At 44.3% G+C, this 25089-nt stretch overlaps 1 protein-coding gene across 1 annotated transcript in view; it reads left to right on the top strand.

The window, feature by feature from the left end:
• Nucleotides 1-21536, top strand: part of LOC138246381 (cathepsin D-like) — a 111061-nt gene extending 89525 nt beyond the window's left edge. Inside the window, exons 8-9 of the mRNA XM_069200949.1 lie at nucleotides 6231-6329; nucleotides 17559-21536. Coding sequence (XP_069057050.1) covers nucleotides 6231-6329; nucleotides 17559-17720 — 261 coding nt within the window. The 3' untranslated portion in view covers nucleotides 17721-21536. The remainder of the gene's footprint in view (nucleotides 1-6230; nucleotides 6330-17558) is intronic.
• Nucleotides 21537-25089: the final 3553 nt, after the last annotated feature.

Here is a 25089-nt window from a genome sequence, read left to right as displayed (position 1 = left end):
GGATGCAAAAGACTGTTTCATTACCATCCACCTTGAGGTCTCTTAATTTGAGCACCACTGATGGAGAAGCAGTATGCACAAAAGGAGGACCGATCACAATGTGATGATCGGCTCAGACGATGGTTCAGAAGCTCAAAACAAGGAGCAGGTCCCAGGCCCAGCTCGCCGAATCCTGCTGCATCGCTCTTGCTCCTGTCTTCTCCTTGCTTTTCCCCCCATTTTATAAGTGATTTCTCCTTGCTTTTCCCTCGTTCTCACAGCTTTCTCCTTGCTTTTTCCCCCTTTTTTGTATGCCTACTTCTTTTACTCTTTTTCACTGCTCCTTGCTTTTTCCCTCTCTGCGTTTTCGTCATTCTCACTGCTTTCTCCTTGCTTTTCCCACTGTTTTTTGTGTGCCCCTCTTTGATTTCCCTTGTTTTCAGTGCTTTCTCCTTGCTTTTCCCCCCATTTTTTATTTGCTCGCTCCCAGCTTGTCCATCATTTTCACTGTTTTCTCCTTGCTTTTCCCCTGTTTTTTTGTGTGCCTTCTCCTTGCTTTTCCCTCTTTTTCACTGCTTTCTCCTTGCTTTTCCTTGTTTTTGTGTGGCTATCCTTGCTTTTCCCTCATTCTCACTCCTCTCTACTTCCTTTTTACCCCATTTTTTGAGTGCCTTCTCTATGCTTTTCCTCCTTTCTCCTTACTTTCTCCTTGCTTGTTCCTCTTTTTGGTGTGTCTTCTCCTTGCTTTTCACTCATTCTGACTGCTTTCTTCTGGCTTTTTCCCTCTTTTTTTCTTTGCCTTCTCCTTCCTTTTCCAGGGGTTTCACTGTTTTCTACTTGGTTTTGCCCCCTTTTTGTGTGTCTTCTCCTTGCTTTTCCCTTGTTTTTACTGCTTTCTCCTTGCTTTTTCCCACGTTTTTTGGTGTGCCTTCTCCTTGCTTTTCCCTTGTTTTCACTCCTTTCTCCGGGTCCTGCAAGTACCTGGATACGCTGTCGGGTGATTATCTGCACTTTACAAATCCTGATTGATTGATTGTTTGATTGATGGTTATGCCTCCATACAAGTATTAGAATCAGAATCTGTGAGTTCCAGATGAAGTACAAATTGTTTTTTGGAGATGAGGTTAATGGAGAATTATCTCAAAAATATGTATGACTTCCAAGAGCCGATAGACTTTATTAGGAGGACTGATGTTGAACCGATGACTGTAGGTTTGATCTCAAGCAAATGGTAGGACATAAAGGGCCTGTGTCGGTCAAACAGAATGTAGGAACTTCATAGACTACAACATAGACCACAAGTCAACTAGAGAACTATTCATATACTCAAGTAAGAGGTCACATTTTGTACCTTTCATCCACAGCAGTCCCCTTAACTAATATATGGGGAGTCAACATCAGAGCAAAGAAAGCTCACTCTAAAGGAACCTATTTCTTTTGCACTCCAATGGGTCCCATCCTACAGGTTCTTTTGGTCCCCATTCAGGTGAATGAGAAGAAAAGGAGAGAAGAAGAAGAAAATAATGCCTGGAGTAAGTATAAGTGAGAAATATTTAGGCTTCTGGACTTAACAGCATCGCATAGATCTGGCTCCCAATTCAAAGTATACAGTTGCAACCTCTCCAGGTGTAATGAGTCAATGGTTGCAGGCAAGCGGTCTGGAGATATGTAGCGTTGGTGATTCCCATAGCTCAGCACATGTTACAGAGGTGTAGCTAGCACAATCTTTTACCGTGCCAACCTTTTGTAAACCCACATCTATAAGTCATTAAGACAGATGCCCTCTTTATACCATGGGGTGTATACAGCATGTTTTTCAATGCACTATAACTGGTTAGTGAAAGAGCCCTAGTGCATATCAGTTTGCTATAACTGATAGAAGTTGCTTTTCTTTTTAAAGCTTTCCAGGGGCCATAGTATCACAGATTGAGCATGCATCTGCCACCCAAAATGTTGTGCTTACATGTCTCAGAAGTCCAACTTTTAATCAATGCATTCTTGATGTCGATAGGAATTGTCTTTTATTGTGCATTTTTGGTAGATATTACTTTGTTGTGTAGAGTGAGCGACTTCCAGGCTGTGTCAGTTGAAAAGTAATCTTTGCAAGGCCATAAGAATCAAGTGGGTATATGTATATGCTTTAGGTTTTTGACTATAATAGTATCATTATTTGATGTTACTTAATCAATTAGGTTACCAGTATTATTTTTATGTATCCACAATATGTTCCTGAAAAGTGTCAACATCAAACTTGTTGCAGAGAGTGCACTTATGTACTATTAGGATGATATTAAAACATTAAGAAAAACAGAACAGATTTCTGTAGTTTTGCACTACCACATGAAGGCAACGTCAGTTCTACTTCATGAATAGTAGTGCAAAGTAATTGCATGTCTTCAGATTAATTATGCACTAATTGTAGATTTCAAATGACACCACAGCCTTATTCTTTGGAAGTATTCTGTTAGCTGACATTTGTAAGGCTGTGACAGTGCCTTCAGTGCTTCCAATAACCATTACCGTGTGGATATAAAAGCTGGAAGAGGCTCAAATTAGTGAACAGCTGTAAAGATACAGTTTGCTACCTCTTCAGCTACTTTGCACGAATCGCTTTGGGTATTGAGAGCTTAGGGACAGATGTAGGAACCGGTTTGCATGTCACAAACTGCGAAAAACGCAGTTTGTGACATGCAAAACGGCCATTGCGATGCTGATTCACATTTTGCGAGTCGGTACCAACTCGCAAAATGTGAATCCGACTCGCAAATAGAAAGGGGTGTTCCCTTCCTATTTGCGACTCGCACCGCAATTCGCAGTTAACACCCACTTGAAGTTACTTAATCAATTAGGTGGTAACTCATTCGCAAACGGGAAGGGGTCCCCATCGGACCCCTTCCCCTTTGTGAATGTCGCTGAAAATATTTTTTCAGAGCAGACAGTGGTCCAATGGACCACTGCCTGCTCTGAAAAAATGAAACCAAATGGTTTCATTATTTTTTTGACTTGCAAATCGTTTTCCTTTAAGGAAAACGGGCTGCAATTCAAAAAATAAATAAAACTGCTTTATTAAAAAAGCAGTCACAGACATGGAGGTCTGCTGTCTCCAGCAGGCCACCATCCCTCTGAGTGCAGGGACTCGCTATGGGGTCGCAATTTGCGACCACCTCATTAATATTCATGAGGTGGGTCTTTGCGACCCCATAGCGAGTCGCAGAAGGTGTCTGAGACACCTTTCTGCATACAATTTTGCGAGCTGCAAATTGCGAGTGTGTATGACTCGCAATTTGCAACTCGCAAAATTTTCTGTTCCTACATCTAGCCCTTAGGCCCGTATTTATACTTTTTAGCACCGCATTTGCGTCTTTTTTTTACGCAAAATCGGCGAAAAACTTACAAAATACAATTTTGGCGCTAAAAAAGTATAAATACGTGCCTTAGTGCTTTTCACAACATGCAAATCTAGCACGAGCATGCTGCAGAAGGAAATGTTACATACCTGTAAGCATCTTTTAGGAGCTTGTATATTCCTGTATACATGTGTTTGCTGTTTCTGATTTTGTAACTTCATATTACCCTCTCATTTCCTGGGGTGGAAAACAGTGGAGGAGGAAGATGGCTACATTAAATATCCAAACATGCACAGACATGTATATAATACAAGCAAGAGACTGTCCTTGTGCATTGGACATTTCACAGAACATGATCACAAATAATTTGATGCACACCTGAACACGAAATTAAAAGGACCTGATTACAGGTGTGCCAGATGGGGGTGAGGTATTTACGGCACCTTGAAAATAAAGATACCCCTAGCTGTGGTATTTACCAGGTGTGGCGCCGCTGATTGGGTTTTCACTGGTAAAATGATGAATCACGTCGAAATGGGTGTTTTATTTTGTATAAAATTCAAAGATACAACAAAAGTACTATCCTGAAACAACACACAAGGAATGGTCTTTTGACCACAGTAATGCCAGTCACACCACTATACCTGAAGAGAATGCACTAGGAAATCAAATGACCTTGCTAGTTGGGTCTCTATAGTGTGTGCGTATCACAAATACATATATTTTGTAGAGAGGAAAGGCTTGCTAAACACTCGTTGAGTGTAGAAAGGAAGGGAACACAAGGAAAGAGGTATAGGAACAAATCACCAAATACCCCTGAGCTTCTCATCATCAGTGTGCCAAACAGTGACCAAGCTAAACCTTGCCTAGCATTATAATCCAAAAACTATCCCTAATGTGCCAATTGTGGTGTGCCGCCTCAACACTGAAATGTCTAAACTGCTTGCTTTGCAAGAAATCTAAGATCATCAAAGGGAATCAGTCTGGACTGTGAGTGAAATAAACAACAGGTCAGTCTTAAAATATGTTCTAAAAGGAGTCAGTCTCCATACTATTCATATTCTGTGTAGTGGCTAGTACCAATTAAAACAGGTTGCTGCATGTATGGACCTAATCCGGTTTCACTACATCAGACAAGTTGTGCAGTTTCACTAGAGCTGAAGTTGCATTTAGACTCTATCCTCACTAGGTTTTTGTGAGTCCTATCACTGGTGATTTAGGGGGGCAGGCTCTCTAAGGTACCAAGTACCAGCACTTGTTTAACTTACAAGGGAGAGGATCTCCACCTCTCGGCACCAGTGCTACACAGTTAATGGGCGCGTACCAGAACTTCTCAGCAACACCCAGGTACTTAGGGGTGCTAGTACCTGCACTTCAATATTCCCAGCTCAAGCACAACATATAACCGTGTCCCTGAAGTCAGAACGTCTTTCGCAATATGTAGAAGTGAACTCATATCAGACATATACCAATAATGAACAATGTCATCCAATATTCCTAGACAGGGTAGTCAGTCTAACTCTTGTGTGAGCACGCGGACGCCAAGCTGAACCATATAAACCAGTCCGGGTGGTCACAAAAATATTTGTATCTCCAACTGGCGTGGACTGTGGAAATCACGAAGGTCCTTCTGTGCTGTTTCGGCAACATAATTCACTTCTGAAATAAAACATATACACTACTAACCAAAAACAGAATCCCTTGTGTCCACCCTGAAAAACGTCGGACGATCACGTCCAAGAAAAAATTGACCTTGCTAATTGACTGTTATAGTATTTAAATGTTTCGACTAGACATCTCACATCTGGGGTTTTCACAGAAGACACACAGGGGTGCTTTTTGGCTAGAAATACATATATTCCTTACCTACGAAATAGATCTATTCCTAGGAAATAGACACTATAGAGAGCGAACTAGCAAGATTATTTGAAGTATGACCTTCCTTAGAAGTAGAGGTATGTTGTTGACATCAGTGAATCAATTTCTGTCTCTGTTGTCCAAGGTTGTTACTTTCGTTGCATATTAAGTGTAGGGGCTGGACCAGGGGTTCCCAACCTGTGGGCCGGGGACCCCTGCTTAAAAAATGTAATAATATTAGGTCCCAGCTATCAGTAATGTCTCCTGGGGGGTCCCCGTGTTCCAATAATGATTAAGTGGGGGTCCCCGGGCTCCAGTATTGATAAAATGGGGGTCCACAGAAGTCAAAAGGTTGGGAACCACTGGGCTAGACCTCAGCTGTTTTTTTATTTCTAGAAAACAAAATTCCAACCCTCAGAATGTAACCCCCCTCAACCCGTCCCTCTCCCTCCAGGGTAAAAATCGGCAGGTTTGACCTGCAGAAATGTGCACAAGCAAAACTGTGGGAGCGCACTAATGTGTACACATCTCTTAATTCAAATGCTTGCAAAAGCGAAAAACGTCTGTTTGCAAAGGGACCGGAATTTGGCTCTGAACTGAGAATCGGGACCAAAGACTTCCGTAAAAAGCAAGTTATAATTTTCTAACTCGTAACCCTGGCAGGAGCCTGCACAATATGGAAAGTTACAGTGTAACAAACTGCCAGCCACTGGTTACAGGCCAGTAACGCTTTCCTTAAGCTGCCCCTGCCACCCACTGAGTCTGTTTCTAAGTGGCGCACCCATCCTCTCAATAAGTGTCCACATTATACCCACACCTCAGCGACCTCTCTCCAGTTGGCTCTGGCACCTTCTGAATGCATGTCCAGCTGCCAGTCATGCCTCCTGACTCTGCAGAGCCACATTTGCCATCTCCTGAACGAGGGGTCAGCAGGCATTCACCGTTTCTGCAAACACTCTGCACATCTAGTGATGCGAAGTTCTGCAAGCTTGTCTGAGGCCACAACAACACTAAATTGTTCTGACTCCGTCTGTTTTTCCTTTCCAGTACTTGATTGACTGCAAGGCAGTGCCATCCTTACCCGTAGTAACCTTCGTCCTTGGAGGCCAACATTACAACCTGACCGGGGACCAGTATGTTCTCAAGGTAAGGAAGGGCAAGGAAGATGTGTCTCTAGAGGGAAAACCCAAGGACAGAGACTGCGGTTGAGGCTCTTAGGCAATCAACTCTGATGTGTAACAGTAATGTATCATTCAGCAGAGCTATCATTGATGCAACTGGTGCAGCGACACCGTGGTTAAGGGGTGCCTTGAGACCCTATGGGTAATTAGCTGCGATTTACAAATCCTGATTGCACCACAGTTGTGCTATTTTTCACCACCCAACAAGAGGAGGGGTAATTTCCTTGCTTGCATCAGGATCTAAAGCAACTTTGCTGCATTAAATTCGTGGCTCCATGAATTTCAGATGTATATGAAAAAGGAAACCCAATCAGCCATCAACTCTAGGTTGATTTCCTTCTGGCGCCAAAAACTTCTCTCACAAGCCTTTGGTAATGACTCTAACTCAAACACCCTCATACATTTACATACTTTTTAAATTTGCTTTAAAGCCGCTCGTATTCAGTTAGGCGTTTCCAATCATTAAAATACCACCACAATGTGTTAAATGTGCACATGCTTATATCTGTATATTATATGCATTTCTTATTTGTAAATTCATTTTATTAAATCTAAATTATGCTATTTAAGATGATACAAGCCAGAGTTTATCTTGTCTAGAGTGTATACACGTTATTTTGCTAAACATAACATTACTGTCTTGACTGAGGGTTATGAGAATCTACTGGATCACTTCATGACAAACGTGGCCTTATATGTTTCAGGGTCTCCTGGGCTCCAAAGAGTCCCGTGTAATCACGACCCTCTTCAGACGCAATAGTTTTCTCAAATCCTGTCATCTGCACTGGGGTACTCTCTCGACAAAATGTTCACGGTTTTCTAAACGGGGTGTATATATATATATATATATGTGTGTGTGTGTGTGTGTGTATATATATGTATATATATAAGATCCATCAAACGGTCCACATTGTAGCGCGCAGATTCACGGGTGCACGCGTGACGAAAGGACCATTCCTCTACAATCTCGAAAAAAAAAACAATAGCAAGGCAATTGACTCATTGTACTCCAGGAGAGTTTATTACCTCTCGGTCGAAACGCGTAGGTGGTGTCGTTTGTAGTACACTTTTGGATAAAGTAATAAACTCTGCTGGAGTGCAACAAGTCAACTGCCTTGCAATTGTTTGTTCTTGGGTATATATGTATATGGAGGCTGAGGTTTTTGAACGAAAATTGTGAAATAAGGTATTTGACGAATTTTCATATAGAAAGCACAGTGGTGCTGTGGAAGAGGTCATTTCTGGTGCCAGCCACTGACTCGGCCTTGGGAACCCCGCCTGCGCTCCATTTACTGACCTTTGTACTGATGTATTGCCCTCCTGAGGCTGATTTGGAAAGGCCCCGCTCTTGTGATCTGTAACTCTGGGACAAGATGGGGAAAAGGAGGTATTGTGCCTCCTAGGGAAACTTTTCATCTTAATCTGCCTCGCCACTGCTTTGTTCAGGATAACCCGGACATTACCTTGGACAAGTCCACAGTAGGGACTGCATCCCGGATTGGACCTGTTGAATCGGGATGAGTGCAGCCTGCTTCTTTCACCTAAGGATGAACTGGCCTTTGACGCTTCATTAGTCGTGCTTTGCTTTTTATTTTATTTTTCAAAATGTTGCTAACCTCTGAGTCGCTCCTATTGCTAATCTGTATAAAACACGTTGAGATACAATCACTAATTAATTGTCGTCTTTTTTGAGCTTCCTAAATGAATTACACGTCTGGACATCTCCGCAGTAGACTATTCTGGTTCTCAATGGTTGTGGTTGCCTGGAAACAGCAGGCAGATACAATGGTTTCTGGGTTTTGCCATATGCTCCCTGATGGCCCCAAGGGACGAAGTAAAAGTCACAGCAACCCCATACACCGAGTGATGCTTGATGTGCCCCAGCGCTTCTTCTGCCTCCAGGTCCTTACCTGCTACACCACAGGAGTCTGAATCATCTCTGATGATGAAGTGAACCTGGAACTCCACAGTGAAGCCAGTAAGACCTGCAGTCGCTCCAGCAGATGGAGGCTTACCTACCAATCCCCTGACAAACATGCTTTAGTTGTGATGCTAATACTGACATCTTTATCACACAGAGTGCAGAAATGTGTGCTTCAGGACTCGTCAGTTGTTACATCCTCCGACGCGGCCGCACCAATACACCACAAAGCTCACCTCCGACTCATCAACTCTCATCTCGAACGGTTCCACTTGTTTTACCACAACATTCCTTACTAATAAAATACATTAAAACTCACATAGCTTAAAATTCTTTATTAAAAAAAAACTCACATAGCTTCCCCATACCTACTCAGGCCTCAACATTCCATTGTGTGTAGCCCTTCTTCCAAGGACACCACATATGGCTTTCCAAAAAATGATAGATTATTGACAGAAAATAATATGCAGCATCCCAAGCAAATATCTGGATTTCCTTCTTGTAACTTTTACATCTAGGAACATCATACTTTTTTTCCATGCCCAAAAAAATTAAAATTCTACTATCTGTGATTTATAGGGGAATCATGGACCCTATACTCAAACTCAGATTTACAAGTGTAAACTTTTGTTTTTTTGGATTTCACAAAAATTCTCGGCAGTATGCCTGGGAAGCTCTGCCAGGTGCAAGTTTCCAGATATACACTGGGAATGTCATGTGACTTTTCTTCCCAAAAGCTCCTATTCCTCATGTGCAGAATTCTCCTTAGCGGAGAACTCCACACTGGGAGAATGGAGCGTCCTGTACAAATGCACATTTTTTTCCTCGCAGGAAAAATAGTTTTCCATATGGAGAAAACCCTTTTCCTAGATCCCCCCATAAAACAGAGTTGATGCTTTCTTCTTTCCATTCTGGAATGGAAGTTACTGCAGCCCATGGCTGGAGTACTTCTGCAACCATTTTCAGGGTGGAAAGGGGTCAAGGAGGAGTTACAGAATGCCCACAAATTCACCCGTTTTTGCGGGCATTTCCAAACTTCCAAGGCAAACTGCACCATTGAACACTGATTTTTCACCCTTTAAGTGGATTCACTACTGCAGATTTGCCCATTTTTGTAGCAGAGAAATTCGCCGTAGTAGATGCATTTACACTGGTCACAAATCCCAAAAAGGTAAATTTGGTTACAATGGCGGCCGCAGTGCTGTGAGAAAGCAACTGCACTGACCTCCTGGTCAGCGTCTGCTGCCCTCCCCATCTCCGCTGGCTGCTGCTGCCTCTGCCTTCTGCCTGGGACGAACTGAGAGTCTACCAACTTTCAGTTTGAGGCCCTTCTCCACCTGCAGGCTCTTCCCTGCACCTCATCCCTGGTGGTCTAGTGGCTATCACAAGTAAGTATCTCTCTTCCACTCTTGCCTTTTTCTGCCTTTTCACTCGTTTTTACTTCTGCTTTCTCTTCCATATCTATTTCCTTTTTTACTTTCCCCTGCTGTCCCTGCCTTCCCTCCTGCGCCGCTGCAGCCCCGCCCCCCCATCCCCAACAAAGCACCTTTCTCGCCTTCCCGCCTCCCAGCTCACAAATCCCCCTTACCTTCTTAATGGCGGCCCCAGCGCTGTGAGAGGGCAACTGCACTGACCTCCTGGTCAGCGTCTGCTGCCCTCCCCAGCTCCTCTGGCTGCTGCCTCTGCCTTCTGCCTGGGATGACCTGAGAGTCTCCCGACTCTCAATTCAAGGCCCTCCTCCACCTGCAGGCTCTTCCCTGCACCTCATCCCTGGTGGTCTAGTGGCCATCACAAGTAAGTATCTTTCTCTCCATCTCTCTTTCACTCTTGCTTTTTTCTGCTTTTCACTCATTTTTACTTCTGCTTTCTCTTCCATCTCTTTTTCCTTTTTTACTCTCCCCTTCTGTTCCTGCCTTCCCTCCTGCGCTGCTCCGGCCGCTGCGGCCCTGCCCCACCTATATTCCCCACCCCGCGAAGCACCTTGACTGCCTCCCAGCTGATCGCCCCCCGCCTCCCTCCCCTTCTTAATGGCGGCCACAGTGTGGCCACGCCACTGGTGTGCCAAAGGTCATCTTGTCTGCGCCTGTTCGTGTCCAGACCGCACCCGGAGCCAGAAACCCTGGATCTCTGTCAAGACAACCCCTGGCCAACCTCCGTTACAACACCGAGACCCTCCACTGCCTTAACATCAGACATCTCAAATACTGCTGCACCATCCCCCCTCAAGGACACCCACTGTCCCTTGACCTGCAGGAACTCCAACTTCAGCGCTCGCCTCAACAAGCTGAAGGTACTCTACACATGCAGAGATACCAGCAACCTCCACAACCCCATCAATTACCTCCTCCTGAACATCTGCTCCCTCCACAAACACGCCACCGAACTCTGGGACTTGATCGACACCGCCCAGCCGGACATCGTCTTTCTCACTGAGACCTGGCCCTACCCCACCTCGGAACATGACATCGCCACACCATTCCTGACAGATACAGCATCCTAAGGAGGGACCGCCATCCCACCCGGGCTGAGGACTCACCATAGTACACAAGTTCTCACTATGTGTCAAGGCCATCCCAGAAGAACAGTGCACCACCATGCAACACCTTAATTTCCTGGTCCACTAAAACCACAACTCCTCCATCCACGGCAGCATTCATAGACGACACTGTAGATATCGCTACCCCCCAGGCCCTGGTGTCAGACGATTATCTCCTTCCCAGCGACCTGAATTTCCACCTCCAGGACCGCACCAACCCAAACACCAGCACTCTACTTGACAACTTTGCCACCCTCAGCCTCAGACAGCTAGTGTCCGCACCCACACACATCGGAGGACACACACTGGACCCCATCTTCACCTCAATCAACCGGATCATCATTGAGACCATCTCCACCCTTGACTGGACTGACCACCGCTGCATATACTTCACAATCACCGCTTCCAGCAGCCGCACCCCCATGAGCCCCCACAGGAAATGGAACAAAATCACCAACAAGCAACTCACCTCAACCCTCGCCAAAACCCTTCCTCCGATGATGCCAACACAGCAGCACACAATCTCAAACCATGGATGACCAAATGCACCAACTCTCTAGCCCCCCTCCAGCTGACATCGACCAAACGTGTACCTAAGAAGGCTAGCTGGTTCACCACCAAACTCCAAGAATCAAATCGCACCCGCAGACACTTAGAGAAAAAATGCAGGAACAGCCAAACTAGCAAAGACCTTGCCTCCTTCAGAGCCGCAACCACCACCCACCGCCGTAACAGCAAGAACGCTAGGAAGCACGCACTCCGGGAGGATTGTATCAACTCCTCCACACACAACACTCAGGAACTCTTCTCAGTCATCAACAAGTTCACAAATCCCCCTCCGAAGCCACCAGCATCCCCCCATCACAGGACCTCTGTGACAAACTCGCCACCTTTTTCCACCGCAGGATCTAGGACATCTACGACAGCTTCCTCCCGGAAAAACATAGCACCGGAACCTGCAACCGGCCCACCCCACCAGAACCCACCCAGGCCATCAACAGCTGTTCCACACTCACCATGGAGGAACTAGTAAACATCATGAACAGCACCATACATCAGAGCCAGCACATCCATCACCCGAGCTCCGAAACACGATGAACTGCTCCATCAACACCCGCACCTTCCCCGAGGACTGGAAACACGCCGAAATACACCCTCTCCTGAAGAAACCCTCAGCCGACCCAGCAGAACGATAGAATTTCCGGCCCATCTCGCTGGTACCCTACCCCGCCAAGGTACTGGAGAAATCAATCAATGCACAACTATGGAATTTCATTGAGACCAACAACTCTATGGACAGCTCGCAATCCGGATTCCGCAGCAATCAAAGCACAGAGACAGCCCTTCTGGCTGCCGCCCATGACACCCGATCACTCCTAGACTGTGGCCTCACCGCAGCCCTCATATTCCTCGACCTCTTACCAGCCCTCGACACGATCTCCCACAGCACTCTAAACAAGAGCCCTGGAATGGATCCTCTCTTTCCTCGCCGGGAGGACTCAAGAGGGTCAGACTCCCACCCTACACATCCAGACTCACAGAAGTTAATTGCCGAGTCCCCCAAGGATCCTCACTGAGTCCCACAATGCCCAACGTATACATGGCGCCTCTCACAGCCATCGTCAGAAGCCATGGAATGAACATTGTGTCATATGCCAATGACACACAACTCATCATTTCTCTCACCTAAGACCTGGACACAGGCAAAAGGAACTTTCACTCAGGAATGGAAGCCATCGCCACCTGGATGAGAGAAAGCTGCTTCAAGCTCAACTCCGACTAGACGGAGCTCATCATCTTCGGAAACACCACCTCAGCATGGGACGACTCCTGGTGGCCCACATCCCTCAGTGCCTCCCCCCGCACCGACTGAGCACACCCACAACCTAGGCATCATCCTCAAGTCTTTTCTATCCATGATCCGCCAGGTAAACTTAGTCGCCTCCTCCTGCTGGCACTCACTCAACAAACTAAGGAAAATCTTCAGATGGATCCCAGCAGACTGTCACCCACGCCTTGTTCACAAGCAAGCTTGACTATGGCAACGTCCTTTAAGCTGGCACCTCGACAAGAAACATCAAGAGACTACAACTCGTCCAGAATGCCACCGCCAGACTCATCCTGGACCTCCCACGCTGAGAACATATCTCCCAACACCTGAGAACTCTCCACTGGCTCCGGGTTGAGAAACAAATCACCTTCAAGATACTCTCCCACATGTACAAGACCATACACAACGCAGGACAAGCCTACCTGAACCACTGCGTCTTCTTTCAAACCCCGCCAGATCCCTTCGCTCTGCCCAGCTGTCCCTCGCCACCATTCCTCGCATTCGGAAAACCACAGCTGGGGGACGGTCCTTCACCTATATTGCAGCAAAGAGCCAGAACAACCTCCCCCTGCACCTCAGATAAAGCTTATTGCTCACCATCTTCAGGAAGAACCTCAAGAAGTGTCTCTTAGGATGAGGCTCTTCGTATGAGGCCCCCCAGTGCCTTGAGACCCTTATGGGTGAGTAGCCGCGCTTTACAAAAAACGATTGATTTACTGATTAGTTAATAGGCCCCTCCCTTTGTACTAACTCAGACTCCATCATATCTGGTACAGAATTCACAATGTATTTTCGAACCTCTAATTTGTGTCACCTTTATGCTGTGAAAAGCACAGAAATATCCCAGGGATAAGTTGAAAATAGATGGAAACATGACCACATGATGAAACGCAGAAGGTAGAAGGGGCGTTTCTTTGTTTTGTTAGCCACTACAAATCATTTGTTGGTGATCCTAATGTTCCCCTTTTTCTTGTTTCTCCACTCCATAGAGAGTAGATGTAGATTGTGCCCTCATTTTCATTAGACGATTCTCCATGTGACACTGTGATCCACATCAGTTAGCCAGAATTTGGTGTGGGGATACTGGGGCACCGAAATGTCTAATGGTAGCGTTTATTTCTGCATCAAATTTCTCTCCGGAATTGGGAATAATTTGTGCAAAACTGGATACATTTTCTTCAGGTGGAAAGTGTTAGTGGGAGGCCTGGTGGGGGACAAAGGGAGTGGGGTGCTGGCACTGGAGGTCTGGACCGGCTTCTATCCATCTGGAGAGCAATGACTGTTCCCTCCTTGTGGCTGCAGGCGTCATGTAGGGGCCAGTCTTTGCGGGTGCCTGCAGTCTGCACAGCCTGTAGCAGTGAAGACGACAGGCCCACTGTCTCTGGGCTCGGAATTGAGTGCAGAGTTTGCGGACCTGATAATCTTGGACCTGAAAACAATTTTAATTGCAGCAGTTTAATTCTACCCAGAGTTATTGCTCTTGGGGAAATTGAAGCACAGGTAATGAGGGCCTTTGTGTCAGATGCCAAGTAGGAACAATATCTTGGGTTCTGATTTGGTATGAAGGGAGAATTAGGCTAGGAAGAAGAAGGCCAGACTTGAGGTCAAGAAAACTATAAATGTCCAGACTAGGCGAACCAGGAGCTGATTAAGCAGTGGTTTGAAGGCAATACTACCTGGTTTCGCTAATGATCAGGTAATTCTGATTATGGAACTGACAGGCTGATAAGCTGACGGGCCATGCACTGTATTACAGAAGATAAGTAAGATCAACAACTTAGTTGGCACTGGAACCCCCGGGACCTCTACTATGTGTTAGCTGTGAATCAGCGTAATCTGTTCCACTGTTTTGTGAATTCGGCTAGACAAGAATAGGAGAACACTGCATACTACCTCATCTGAGCAAAGAAAGATTAGTTCGTCAAGGTGATGCAGCTCTTCTTCAGGCTGCCACCTGCCAGCAGAAGAAATGAAGATCATTATTACATTTCTTAAAGTTTTCATTGACATCTGGATTCTGGATGTATGCCACTTTGCAGCTATGGGATTAACAATAACATCCCAGTCAAACTCAAAACAAGCAGGGCATCAAGTCAGAGGTGGCCTAGATGTTGGATCTAAGGAAGCCAATGAATACTTCCGGTTACCCTTGCAAGTCTGGTCATCCATGCTCAAAACAGCTCCTTTTTGGGTTGATTATAGAGGTCTTAACAGAGTAACAAAAGCTGATGCACGTCCCTTACCCAAAATGACAAATTTGTTGATTGGATGCCTGCTGTTCAGTACCCAACCACCATCAATGTATGTTCTGGCAGATAGCCCTGAACCCTGGTGGCACAGAGAAAATTGCAAAAGAGCACCACAGACACAGAGAGACTAAAGAAACATTGGCTTCACCACCCTGTTAAAAGTTCTGTTTCCCCACTAAGGGCCTCGTTACGAGTTTGGTGGTCTTAAGACCGCCGAGCTCGCAGTAGCAGTTGGACCACCACACTTCTGGCAGTCAGACCGCCAGATTACAACCCTGACAGTCAGACCACCGCCACTGCCAGTATCACGGATCCCGACGGGGGTGGTGGCAGTCAGAGTCAGCCCCGGTGGTTCCCATGGCAGCACCGCAGTGCAGATCAAGAATCTACTTTCTGCCAGCAATTCCATGGTGGTTTCACCTCCATGGAAAGGCTGGTGGAAAGCCAGTGCAAGGATTCCCCTGCCAGCACCCATGGAATGCGCACTGTGTGCTCTCTGGCGAAACGTTGTAATACAAGGTTTTTGCTGGTCAGCCCAGTGGAAACATTGTAATACGATGGGGACGAGGCCCCGGGTATGACGGCAGCCTCACCACCAGAGGTTTGGCAGTCTGACGGTCAGACCACCAAACGTGTAATGAGTCCTTAAGTTTCTTTCTCAGTTGGTGGGTGCAATATATTAACTCTTTGGCTGAAGCGCGGGCGTCAGTAACCAACCCTATTGAAATAGCCTGACCTTTTATTGCACTGATGTGCTACACTTGGCTGCAGACCGAAGATACTTCATATCTGTTCATTGACTGCTAATCTGGTAGCACACAATTTAGTAACCCCAATGACTCACGTCCTTCTGAATTGCTTACAACAGTGGTGCTTAACCTGTGGTCTGGTGACCTGGGAGTCTGTGAAGCCTCCACAAAGGGGGTCTGTGACTTTTATAAAATTAAAGAATATTACAAGTTTAGTAAACTTTATATAAATAAAGAAGCAAAATGTTCATATGAACCTTTTAAAACATTCTGTAAATGAGAAAGAATTTTAAATTGGCGTCTAAAAATTAATTTAATATCCTCAGATTGATTCATGGGAGCAGTGCAAGTGCATCAAACAGAATATAGTATGGTTGATGAGTGGGCTCAATTGAATTTAGAAATACTCCAACCTTACTATTACAATTATAATTTTCTTTTTTTTTTATATTTGTTTGTGAATCAAATACATTTTTGTATAATTTCTGTATGTGTTTGATGAATGTATATTGCTGTGTTTTTGTATTGGGTCTGGTCCCTGGCGTCCAATAATGACACAGTGAGGTTCCTTAAATTCCAATAATGATACAGTGGGGGTCCCAGGGTTTCAGTAATGATTAAGTGGGGGTCCTCAGATATCAAAGGTTAAGAACCTCTGGCTTACAGTGTTGGCACAGGTCTTTTGTTTGGGTCACATGTCAGAAACTGTGTTGGACACTGACTTCTCGCTGTTGTTTTCTATTATTCAATTGGGGTACTACAGACATTATCTTTACTGATCTTTGTTGAGTGTGGTAACCTCAGTTTCATATAGTATTACTGACTAAATCCGAACCTCCTAGGCTAATCCTTTAATGCTCGATCACAGCTGCCATTGGAGAGTGAGCCTTTTTCAAACAGCAGTACCCAGGGTACACTTATTTTGCCCAGTACTCCCGGTCTGTCCCAGGTCCTGGAGAGAAGACCTGGCACATAACACGACTTGTCCTTTCATAAAACATTGCAGTGGTGGTCTTGAGGCTCTATCTACCAGTGCAGTGTATCTCTCTTTCTCGCGCTCTCTCTGTCTCTCTAGTACTTTCTCAGTATCTCGGTCCTCAGCATTAATGCTTTTCTATAAGCCTGGTCAGACACCTTTCTGTGGATATGCCCTGCTCATTATTCCCATTCAAACATTACAAAAAAGTGATTGTCAGTTTGTAAAAATGCAAGCAAAGTTAATGAAAGCATTACAAATGAGGACTTCTTGTCAGTTAGGAAGGCTGATGACATTTTCATAGACTGGATGGCACAAGTCAATATGACTCCAAACACAAGCTCTTTGATATCACAAACAAGGGATATGTGTTAGGTGACCTCCAAACAAGTAAAACCACAGGGCCAACTGAATGAGGACGTGGGTTTGGGGAAAGGTTGTAAGGCCCATTTCCTGCACCAGAACATCACCCATTTGGACTACCCACAACATGTGAACTCAGGGACTATATGTTCATGGGGAATACAATAGGATATCTACAAACAACCCATAATTAAAATCAAATTATCCACACACATACAAGCTTGGTGGAAGGTCACAATGGAGCATCCTCCACTGGGGCTACAAACAACACATGAACTGTGGCCAAAGAGAAGACTTCTGGATAATAAATGGCTACGGAACCTGCTTCAGTGGAAATAGCCCCACTTGCAGATGGCAGGTGCAACTGACATCCCCAAAGGTACCAAGAAGCCAATTAATTGGTCAGTGCTAGCTTATGCAAAAACATATAGAATAACCCAACATTCTACAAAGCGACTGCTTAAGGCAAAATATCAATATGTTGATTCACCGAAGTTGAAAGAACAAATATGTTTGCCTTTGCCCTCTTGAAACCCCTGCTTCAGTATTTCCTTTTCCTCTCCTCCCAGGTGTCCCGCTTCGGAGTGTCCATCTGCCTGAGTGGCTTCCTGGGCCTGGACATACCACCCCCCGCAGGCCCTCTCTGGATTCTGGGAGATGTCTTCATAGGGCAGTACTACACCCTGTTTGATCGCCAGAACAACCGTGTGGGGCTCGCCAAAGCAAAATGAAGGGCTGAGTGGGTGGAGGCTACCAGGAGTCCACAGGTTTTGGAATACCAAATTTAACCAACGTTTGATCTCTGTCTTAACCCGTTCAGTAATCAACAGAGTATTGCTAACTATTTCAAACTCTTGCAGGAGAGAGATTCAATTTGATTTGCTGATATACCTATGTTGCTTGAGTACAAGTAATTGAATTCGTATGAACCATTGGTACTGCAGCACCCTGCCTAGTAGAGACCCCAGAATCATAGTCCTTGAAAAAGACAGTCCTTTTGAGTGTTCAGCAGAGACATTAAAACAGAATCATCTTTCGGGCTTCTATCTAAATCAGTGATAGGACTGTTATAGTCAGTCATTTGTTAAGCACACCTCCAAAAGGTTGATAGGTGACTGAATTCTCCATAGTCCTACATGGCTTGAAAGGCACTGTCTAGTTGGCAAATTTCAATAGAACACATTTTCTAAGTCTGCATACACTTCAAGAGAAATATTCAAAAGTATCTGAGAGCAGAATGAAGCACACTCCTGTGTGTGTTTGAGCCACGAGGCACCTTAGAGCAGTGATGTCTGCATCCCACTTAAACAAATTGCTTTGATTGACAAGATGTGACTTGTGTATTGCCCAACTAAAGTGTGAGGCTAATCAACTTCTGATCGGAGAATATTCCATGATCGAACAATCTCTGCCTCCTTGTAACCACTGATGGAACCAAAGGCACTTTCTTAAATTTTCCACCTTGATATCTAAAGCCTACTGTCACAGTGGTGCCTTCTGTCCTGATATATAAGAAATATGAGTTTCTTCAACTCATCTAACACGTCTGTTATTCTCTTATATTCCTGTTTACACTCTTTTCCCCATTGTTTTTTTGTTCCATATTATTTTCTACACCTGCACCTGTAACTTGTGCTTGACGCTTCGTATATATATATATATATATATATATATATATATATATATATGCGTGTGTGTGTGTGTATATATATATATATATATATCATTTTCATATACAGCACGTTTTGGTGCGTTTGTGCTTTTATTGCACAAAATTCAGTGGTATAAAAACCCATATTTCACAGAGAACCGTCAAATATGAAAATATGAAAAGTATTTCATGGTTCCCTATAAAATATGGATTTCATCACAATAGCATCCTCATTTCACTCTGCACCCTTTTACCATTGTTGGGTTACTAGGATTATGTAGCATGGGAGCCCAAATTATGCGTCATGGGCACCTAAATTATGTGACAAAAATGCACATTATATGGACCATTCTGTGGCAGTATTAACTTAAGAGGTAAATAAAACCTAAGTATTCTAATTCCAATTAATGCTGGCTGTTAGCTGCAATTTCGAAGAAAGCAGCCAACTGCTAGAAAGTAAAAATGAAAATTGTTAAAAAGACATAATAGGTAACATGTGTCATATAATCCTTTATTGCCATCTTGAGGTTCTGGTCACATTTACAAACCACACAGCCATTCACCTCATGGTTCATAATTACACCCCCTTAAATCAATATTGTACTGTATTACAAAGTTTGTATATATATATATATATATATATATATCAACATTATACATCAATGTATACTGTTTTCCGTGTTATTCCTAATCCACTCTATGCTCCTCGCAAGTCCCACACACATTTTTGTGAACAAGTTTACAATCATGTCCTTCATTGTGATACATCTACCAACATGCCATAATGTTCTCAGAGCCCTTTTCTCTCGTTTTTAGGCTCCTGCCATGTACCCTGAACCCACAAAACTCTCCTACACCTGGAGCAGGATATTCGTCTGACCTCAGTGAATATTTGTTTTAGTGAGGGGACAAGAAACAATTAATATATTTTACTTACGGAGTATGTCAGATTTTGCACTGACAGCAGCCCATAGAGGTTTCAATAATGCTTTTTTTGTTCTAGTATTTGTATAGCTGCAATTTGCAAGAGTGTACCTCTTACGGAGTGCATTGGGTATACGCCAGTCTCCCATGCAGTATATGTGCCGGGGATCCATGTATATTCACATCCACTATTGCTTCTGCTACATTTAAGACCTCGCGTTGGCAGGGTATGTGAGGTAAGGTGCATCCATCCCCATATTTCGCCCCAACAGGATCTGGTTGGGTACTGGCTTTATGCTCGGCCAGTATGACATACTATCAGTGTCCTCAATAGAAGGTCCACCTCATGAGTCCTCCTGAGATCCAATTGTAGTCTTGTCTAGATTAGTCATAATTTCACATTGGCCTCTCTTACAAGATGTGTGTATATTTTGCCATTCGTACAGACGCCGCACACAGATGGAATAGACGCCAGGCCGGTTGTAGACTTACCATGGTCTTTGGACTCTCATATCATTCATGCCAAAATATGTATATTTTTTAACATCCTTGAGAATTGGAGCCTGTCAATACATCTATTACTTTATTTATTAGGAGCCTTGAAAAAGTCAATGTTGACGAAACACGTGTCGGCTGTTTCCTTACAATCATGAAAACTGTATTGGCTTTCAAACAACTTACCTAGTGTGGTTTATTGGATCAGGGGACTTGTTTCCTGAGACATCACAAAGGAATAAATGGATTTCACTATGATCCTGCGATGTGCCGTGGTTTTTCTTCTTTTCAGAAAAGGAATAGTGTATAGTTCCCAATTTACTCTCTATGAACATTTGACCAGCTGCAAATTGTTCAAATTTCCAAGTGAGACGCGGTTGAAAAATGTGGAATTACCACAGGAAGGGAATGGGGTAACCCCGATTCCAACAAAAAATCCCAAATCCGAGGGCACCCTCAATCCAATTCGAGATACTGCGTTAATCCTCTGTTCTAGAATTAACAAAACCCTCAATATTGCAGTAATTCAGGATGCATGAATACTGCATGAGTAATCCTGACACTGTTATAATCAAGACCATTGTGTCAGCAGTCCCCTGCTGCCATTAGCAGAAATCCTTCAGATTGAGTGTTCTCTGGGGTTGCTTGTGTTTTCGCTCAAGAGGATGTGGTATAGCAGTCTGGGCTGGACTGTCCCTTTTGGGGCAGGTCTAAGAGAGATTTGTACGTGGTTGGTATATCTGTAGTAACACATTGAGCAAAACCAATGGGCTGGAATGCGGACCAGAGTAATTAACAGTGGCTGAGGTTAAGTCAAGCCTTCCAACCATCACTTTTTGATTTTCTTAGAGTTCTAGTCCGACCCTTTCTCTCTCTGGCATGGATTTGTTTATAGCTATCGCCTCAGATACTTTATAACCTGCTATGATTTGTTCAAAAGGTGTATGTTGTGTGTCTGTCTTTCAGAAGTTGCTCTTCCCACAACCGCTTTTATGCTCTAAGATGGTTCGTAGTTGAATATGCCCGATGCATAGAACTGTGTGTAACATGGAGATCAAGGATTCAAATCCTTAAAAGGTTGACTCAGTCTTTTATCCTTCTGAGATTGGCACCAAGATGTAATTGTAGCATTTGTTTTTTGCACCTTGTTACCTGAGTGAGTTAACACCATATAACAGGTCAGTTAACACTGAGTGTATCGAACTTTGGTGTTCAGTCAACTTTAGTATAAAATGTAGATATTTTGCCTAGGATGAATGAATACTTATATTTTTACGGTAATGAAGTTAGATATTCAAAACTGGTATTTGTCAACTGCTGATTCGACAAGAAATTATTTTAGTTAAGAAATATGCCTTATAGAAAATAAAATCAAACTACTGCTTGCTAATATTCTGTATTCTTATAACTGTACAATTTAACTTGTATACTTTGTGCTGATGAAAATGAGCAAAATAAAAGACACATCCACAAAAAATATGAGATTGTTTTTTATTGTTTTACAAGTGTTTATGAGTACTCAGAGACAATTGGTACTGTATATGCTTACATTTGAGTTGAAAGTCCTTCAGTCGGAAGTAATGAATACAACCGTATATGAGCACATAAGAAGACCACAGAGAGATAAAGTGCTGATATCTGATCAAGAATAGTGAAACTCAGATGAACCACGAGCAGTGTACTTACAGAATATTTACATAATATACATATGAATGCTACAATATATATACAGATACGGAATCGCATTGGTGTGAGAAAATAGCCAAAAGGAGGAATATGGGAAGATCAACTGATGCCAGGGTTAATTAGACTGTTTCAGATGGCCCACCTGCCTGCCAGGACAGCAGAGGCCATGGCCCCAGCGCTCTGGAAGAGGACCTTCTGTCCAGTTGAGGAATGCCCATCTGCCTGGCAGGGATCACGTTGCTATGAAAGGACCCACCGTTGGGGCAGCTATACCCTCACTAACACTGCAGGTCTCTTAGACAATCTTCATAGTACCCATTCAGCAAACTTTTTTTGTTTCGAGAAACAAATCCCATAGTGGGAGTGTGCTTGTATGACCAAAAAACATATGTCCCCAGCACTCTTGTAGTTTTCCCCTGACAGTTGAAGCATGGCAGAGACTAGCTGGGAAAATCAATGACTGTTATCCTTGCCTAAACAGGGCAGGGTGGCTGCCCCTATGACCCAGTGAGTCTGTGCCAAATGGACCCACCGGTCAGGGTTTCTTTCCCATTGGTGGAGCCGGCGAAGGCTCCGTAGACAGTAACTCAGCGGTTCTCCCCTTTCTGAATGGGACAGGGAAACATGGTGTTTTGGGGGGGCCGTCCTCCCACTTAGCTAAACCATAAATGGGGTCAGGATTTAGAATGCGGCCTGGTACGATGTGTCTGAGTTCTGGGTGGCAGGCGGCTTGATGGTGCTGGCTAGGGAGGGTGATCCACTGGAGTTGGATGAGTTGCAGCAGTTTACATGACTGAAACTTTGAGGAAGTGCAGCCTGGTGTGCATATGGACAGGAAGCTTTTGTTGACCTATTGTAACGAGTGATCGTCAGAATGACAGACACATACCTGAGAAAGGGATGTGGCTAATGTGGCATGGATCATATTGAAGACTATGGCAAATAGTCTGTAACTGAATTCTCTGTTATCGATAGCCATACTGCTATTTGGTGTGTCAAGCAAATAGGAACCAACTTATTTTGTCAAAATTAATTATTTTGTTGATGGAGAGATAGAATGCAGCAGATATCTCAGTTATTGGTAACTCAAAGGGCCTACTGTGTCCAGAGGATCATCCACTATGAATCCATCAGGATCCTACACTCCTCAAGAAAACCTCTGTGTATTCCAAAAGTGAAAGGTCAAACAATACGTAGTCATTCATTTCACCTCTTCGAGGCTCAACAGCTGAATATTCCTTTTGTAACCTGATGTTGTTGTAATGCATCCTCTCTCTTGTTTCTTAGGGCCTCATTACGGGTTTGGCAGTTAGACCGCCATGTTGGCAGTCCCAAAAAGACCGCCATGTTGTCTGTCTGTCAGACTGCCCTATTATGAGATATACAGGCAGGACCGCTGACTGCAAACCAAAAAAAGCAGACTGCCGGAGATGCGGAGGACTGGAAATAGGATGTAAGACCTCATTTGCCGCCAACCCCACGACCAACCACCGAGCGTATTACTGTGGCGGTCCTTAACCCCTTCGCTGCCAGGCCTTTTCCCCCTCCTGTGCCAGGCCCTTTTTTGCCTATTTGGGGCAGTTCGCGCTTAGGCCCTCATAACTTTTTGTCCACATAAGCTAACCAAGCCAAATTTGCGTCCTTTTTTTCCAACATCCTAGGGATTCTAAAGGTACCCAGACTTTGTGGGTTCCCCTGAACGAGGCCAAGAAATTGGCCAAAATACAGTGAAAATTTCGTTTTTTTCAAAAAAATTGGAAAAAGGGGCTGCAGAAGAAGGCTTGTGGTTTTTCCCCTGAAAATGGCATCAACAAAGGGTCTGCGGTGCTAAACTCAGCAGCTTCCCAGCTTTCAGGAACAGGCAGACTTGAATCCGAAAACCCAATTTTTCAACACAATTTTGGCATTTTACTGGGGCATACCCCATTTGTGCACTTTTTTGTGCTTTCAGCCTCCTTCCAGTCAGTGACAGGAATGGGTGTGAAACCAATGCTGGATCCCAGAAACCTAAACATTTCTGAAAAGTAGACAAAATTCTGAATTCAGCAAGGGGTCATTTGTGTAGATCCTACAAGGGTTTCCTACAGAAAATAACAGCTGAAAAAGAAAAATATTGAAATTGAGGTGAAAAAAACATCAATTTTTCTCTACGTTTTACTCTGTAACTTTTCCCTGCAATGTTAGATTATCGAAAGCAATATACCGTTACGTCTGCTGGACTCCCCTGGTTGCAGGGATATATAGGGTTTGTAGGTTCATCAAGAACCCGAGGAACCCAGAGCCAATAAATGAGCTGCACCCTGCAGTGCGTTTTCATTCTATACCGGGTATACAGCAATTCATTTGCTGAAATATAAGGAGTAAAAAATTGCTATCAAGAAAACCTTTGCATTTCCAAAAAGGGCACAAGATAAGGTGTTGAGGAGCAGTGGTTATTTGCACATCTCTGAATTCCGGGGTGACCATAGTAGCACGTGAATTACAGGGAATTTCTCAAATAGATGTCTTTTTTACACACACTCCTATATTTGGAAGGAAAAAATGTAGAGAAAGACAAGGGGCAATAGTACTTGTTTTGCTAATCTATGTTCCCCCAAGTCTCCCGATAAAAATGGTACCTCACTTGTGTGGGTAGGCCTAGCACCCGCGACAGGATATGCCCCAAAACACAACGTGGACACATCACAGAAAACAGAGCTGTTTTTAGCAAAGTGACTACCTGTAGATTTTGGCCTCTAGCTCAGCCGCCACCTAGGGAAACCTACCAAACCTGTGCATTTCTGAAAACTAGAGACCTAGGGGAATCCAAGGAGGGGTGACTTGTGTGGCTCGGACCAGGGTCTGTTACCCAGAATCCTTTGCAAACCTCAAAATTTGGCTAAAAAAACACATGTTCCTCACACTTCTGTGGCAGAAAGTTCTGGAATCTGAGAGGAGCCACAAATTTCCTTCCACCTAGCGTTCCCCCACGTCTCCCGATAAAAATGATACCTCACTTGTGTGGGTAGGCCTAGCACCCGCGACAGGATATGCCCCAAAACACAACGTGGACACATCACAGAAAACAGAGCTGTTTTTAGCAAAGTGACTACCTGTAGATTTTGGCCTCTAGCTCAGCCGCCACCTAGGGAAACCTACCAAACCTGTACATTTCTGAAAACTAGAGACCTAGGGGAATCCAAGGAGGGGTGACTTGTGTGGCTCGGACCAGGTTCTGTTACCCAGAATCCTTTGCAAACCTCAAAATTTGGCTAAAAAAACACATGTTCCTCACATTTCTGTGGCAGAAAGTTCTGGAATCTGAGAGGAGCCACAAATTTCCTTCCACCCAGCGTTCCCCCACG

The sequence above is a fragment of the Pleurodeles waltl genome, chromosome 7 (genome assembly GCF_031143425.1).
Source record: "Pleurodeles waltl isolate 20211129_DDA chromosome 7, aPleWal1.hap1.20221129, whole genome shotgun sequence".
NCBI classification, from domain to species: Eukaryota; Metazoa; Chordata; class Amphibia; order Caudata; family Salamandridae; genus Pleurodeles; species Pleurodeles waltl.
This window is presented reverse-complemented; position numbering and strand designations above follow the sequence as displayed.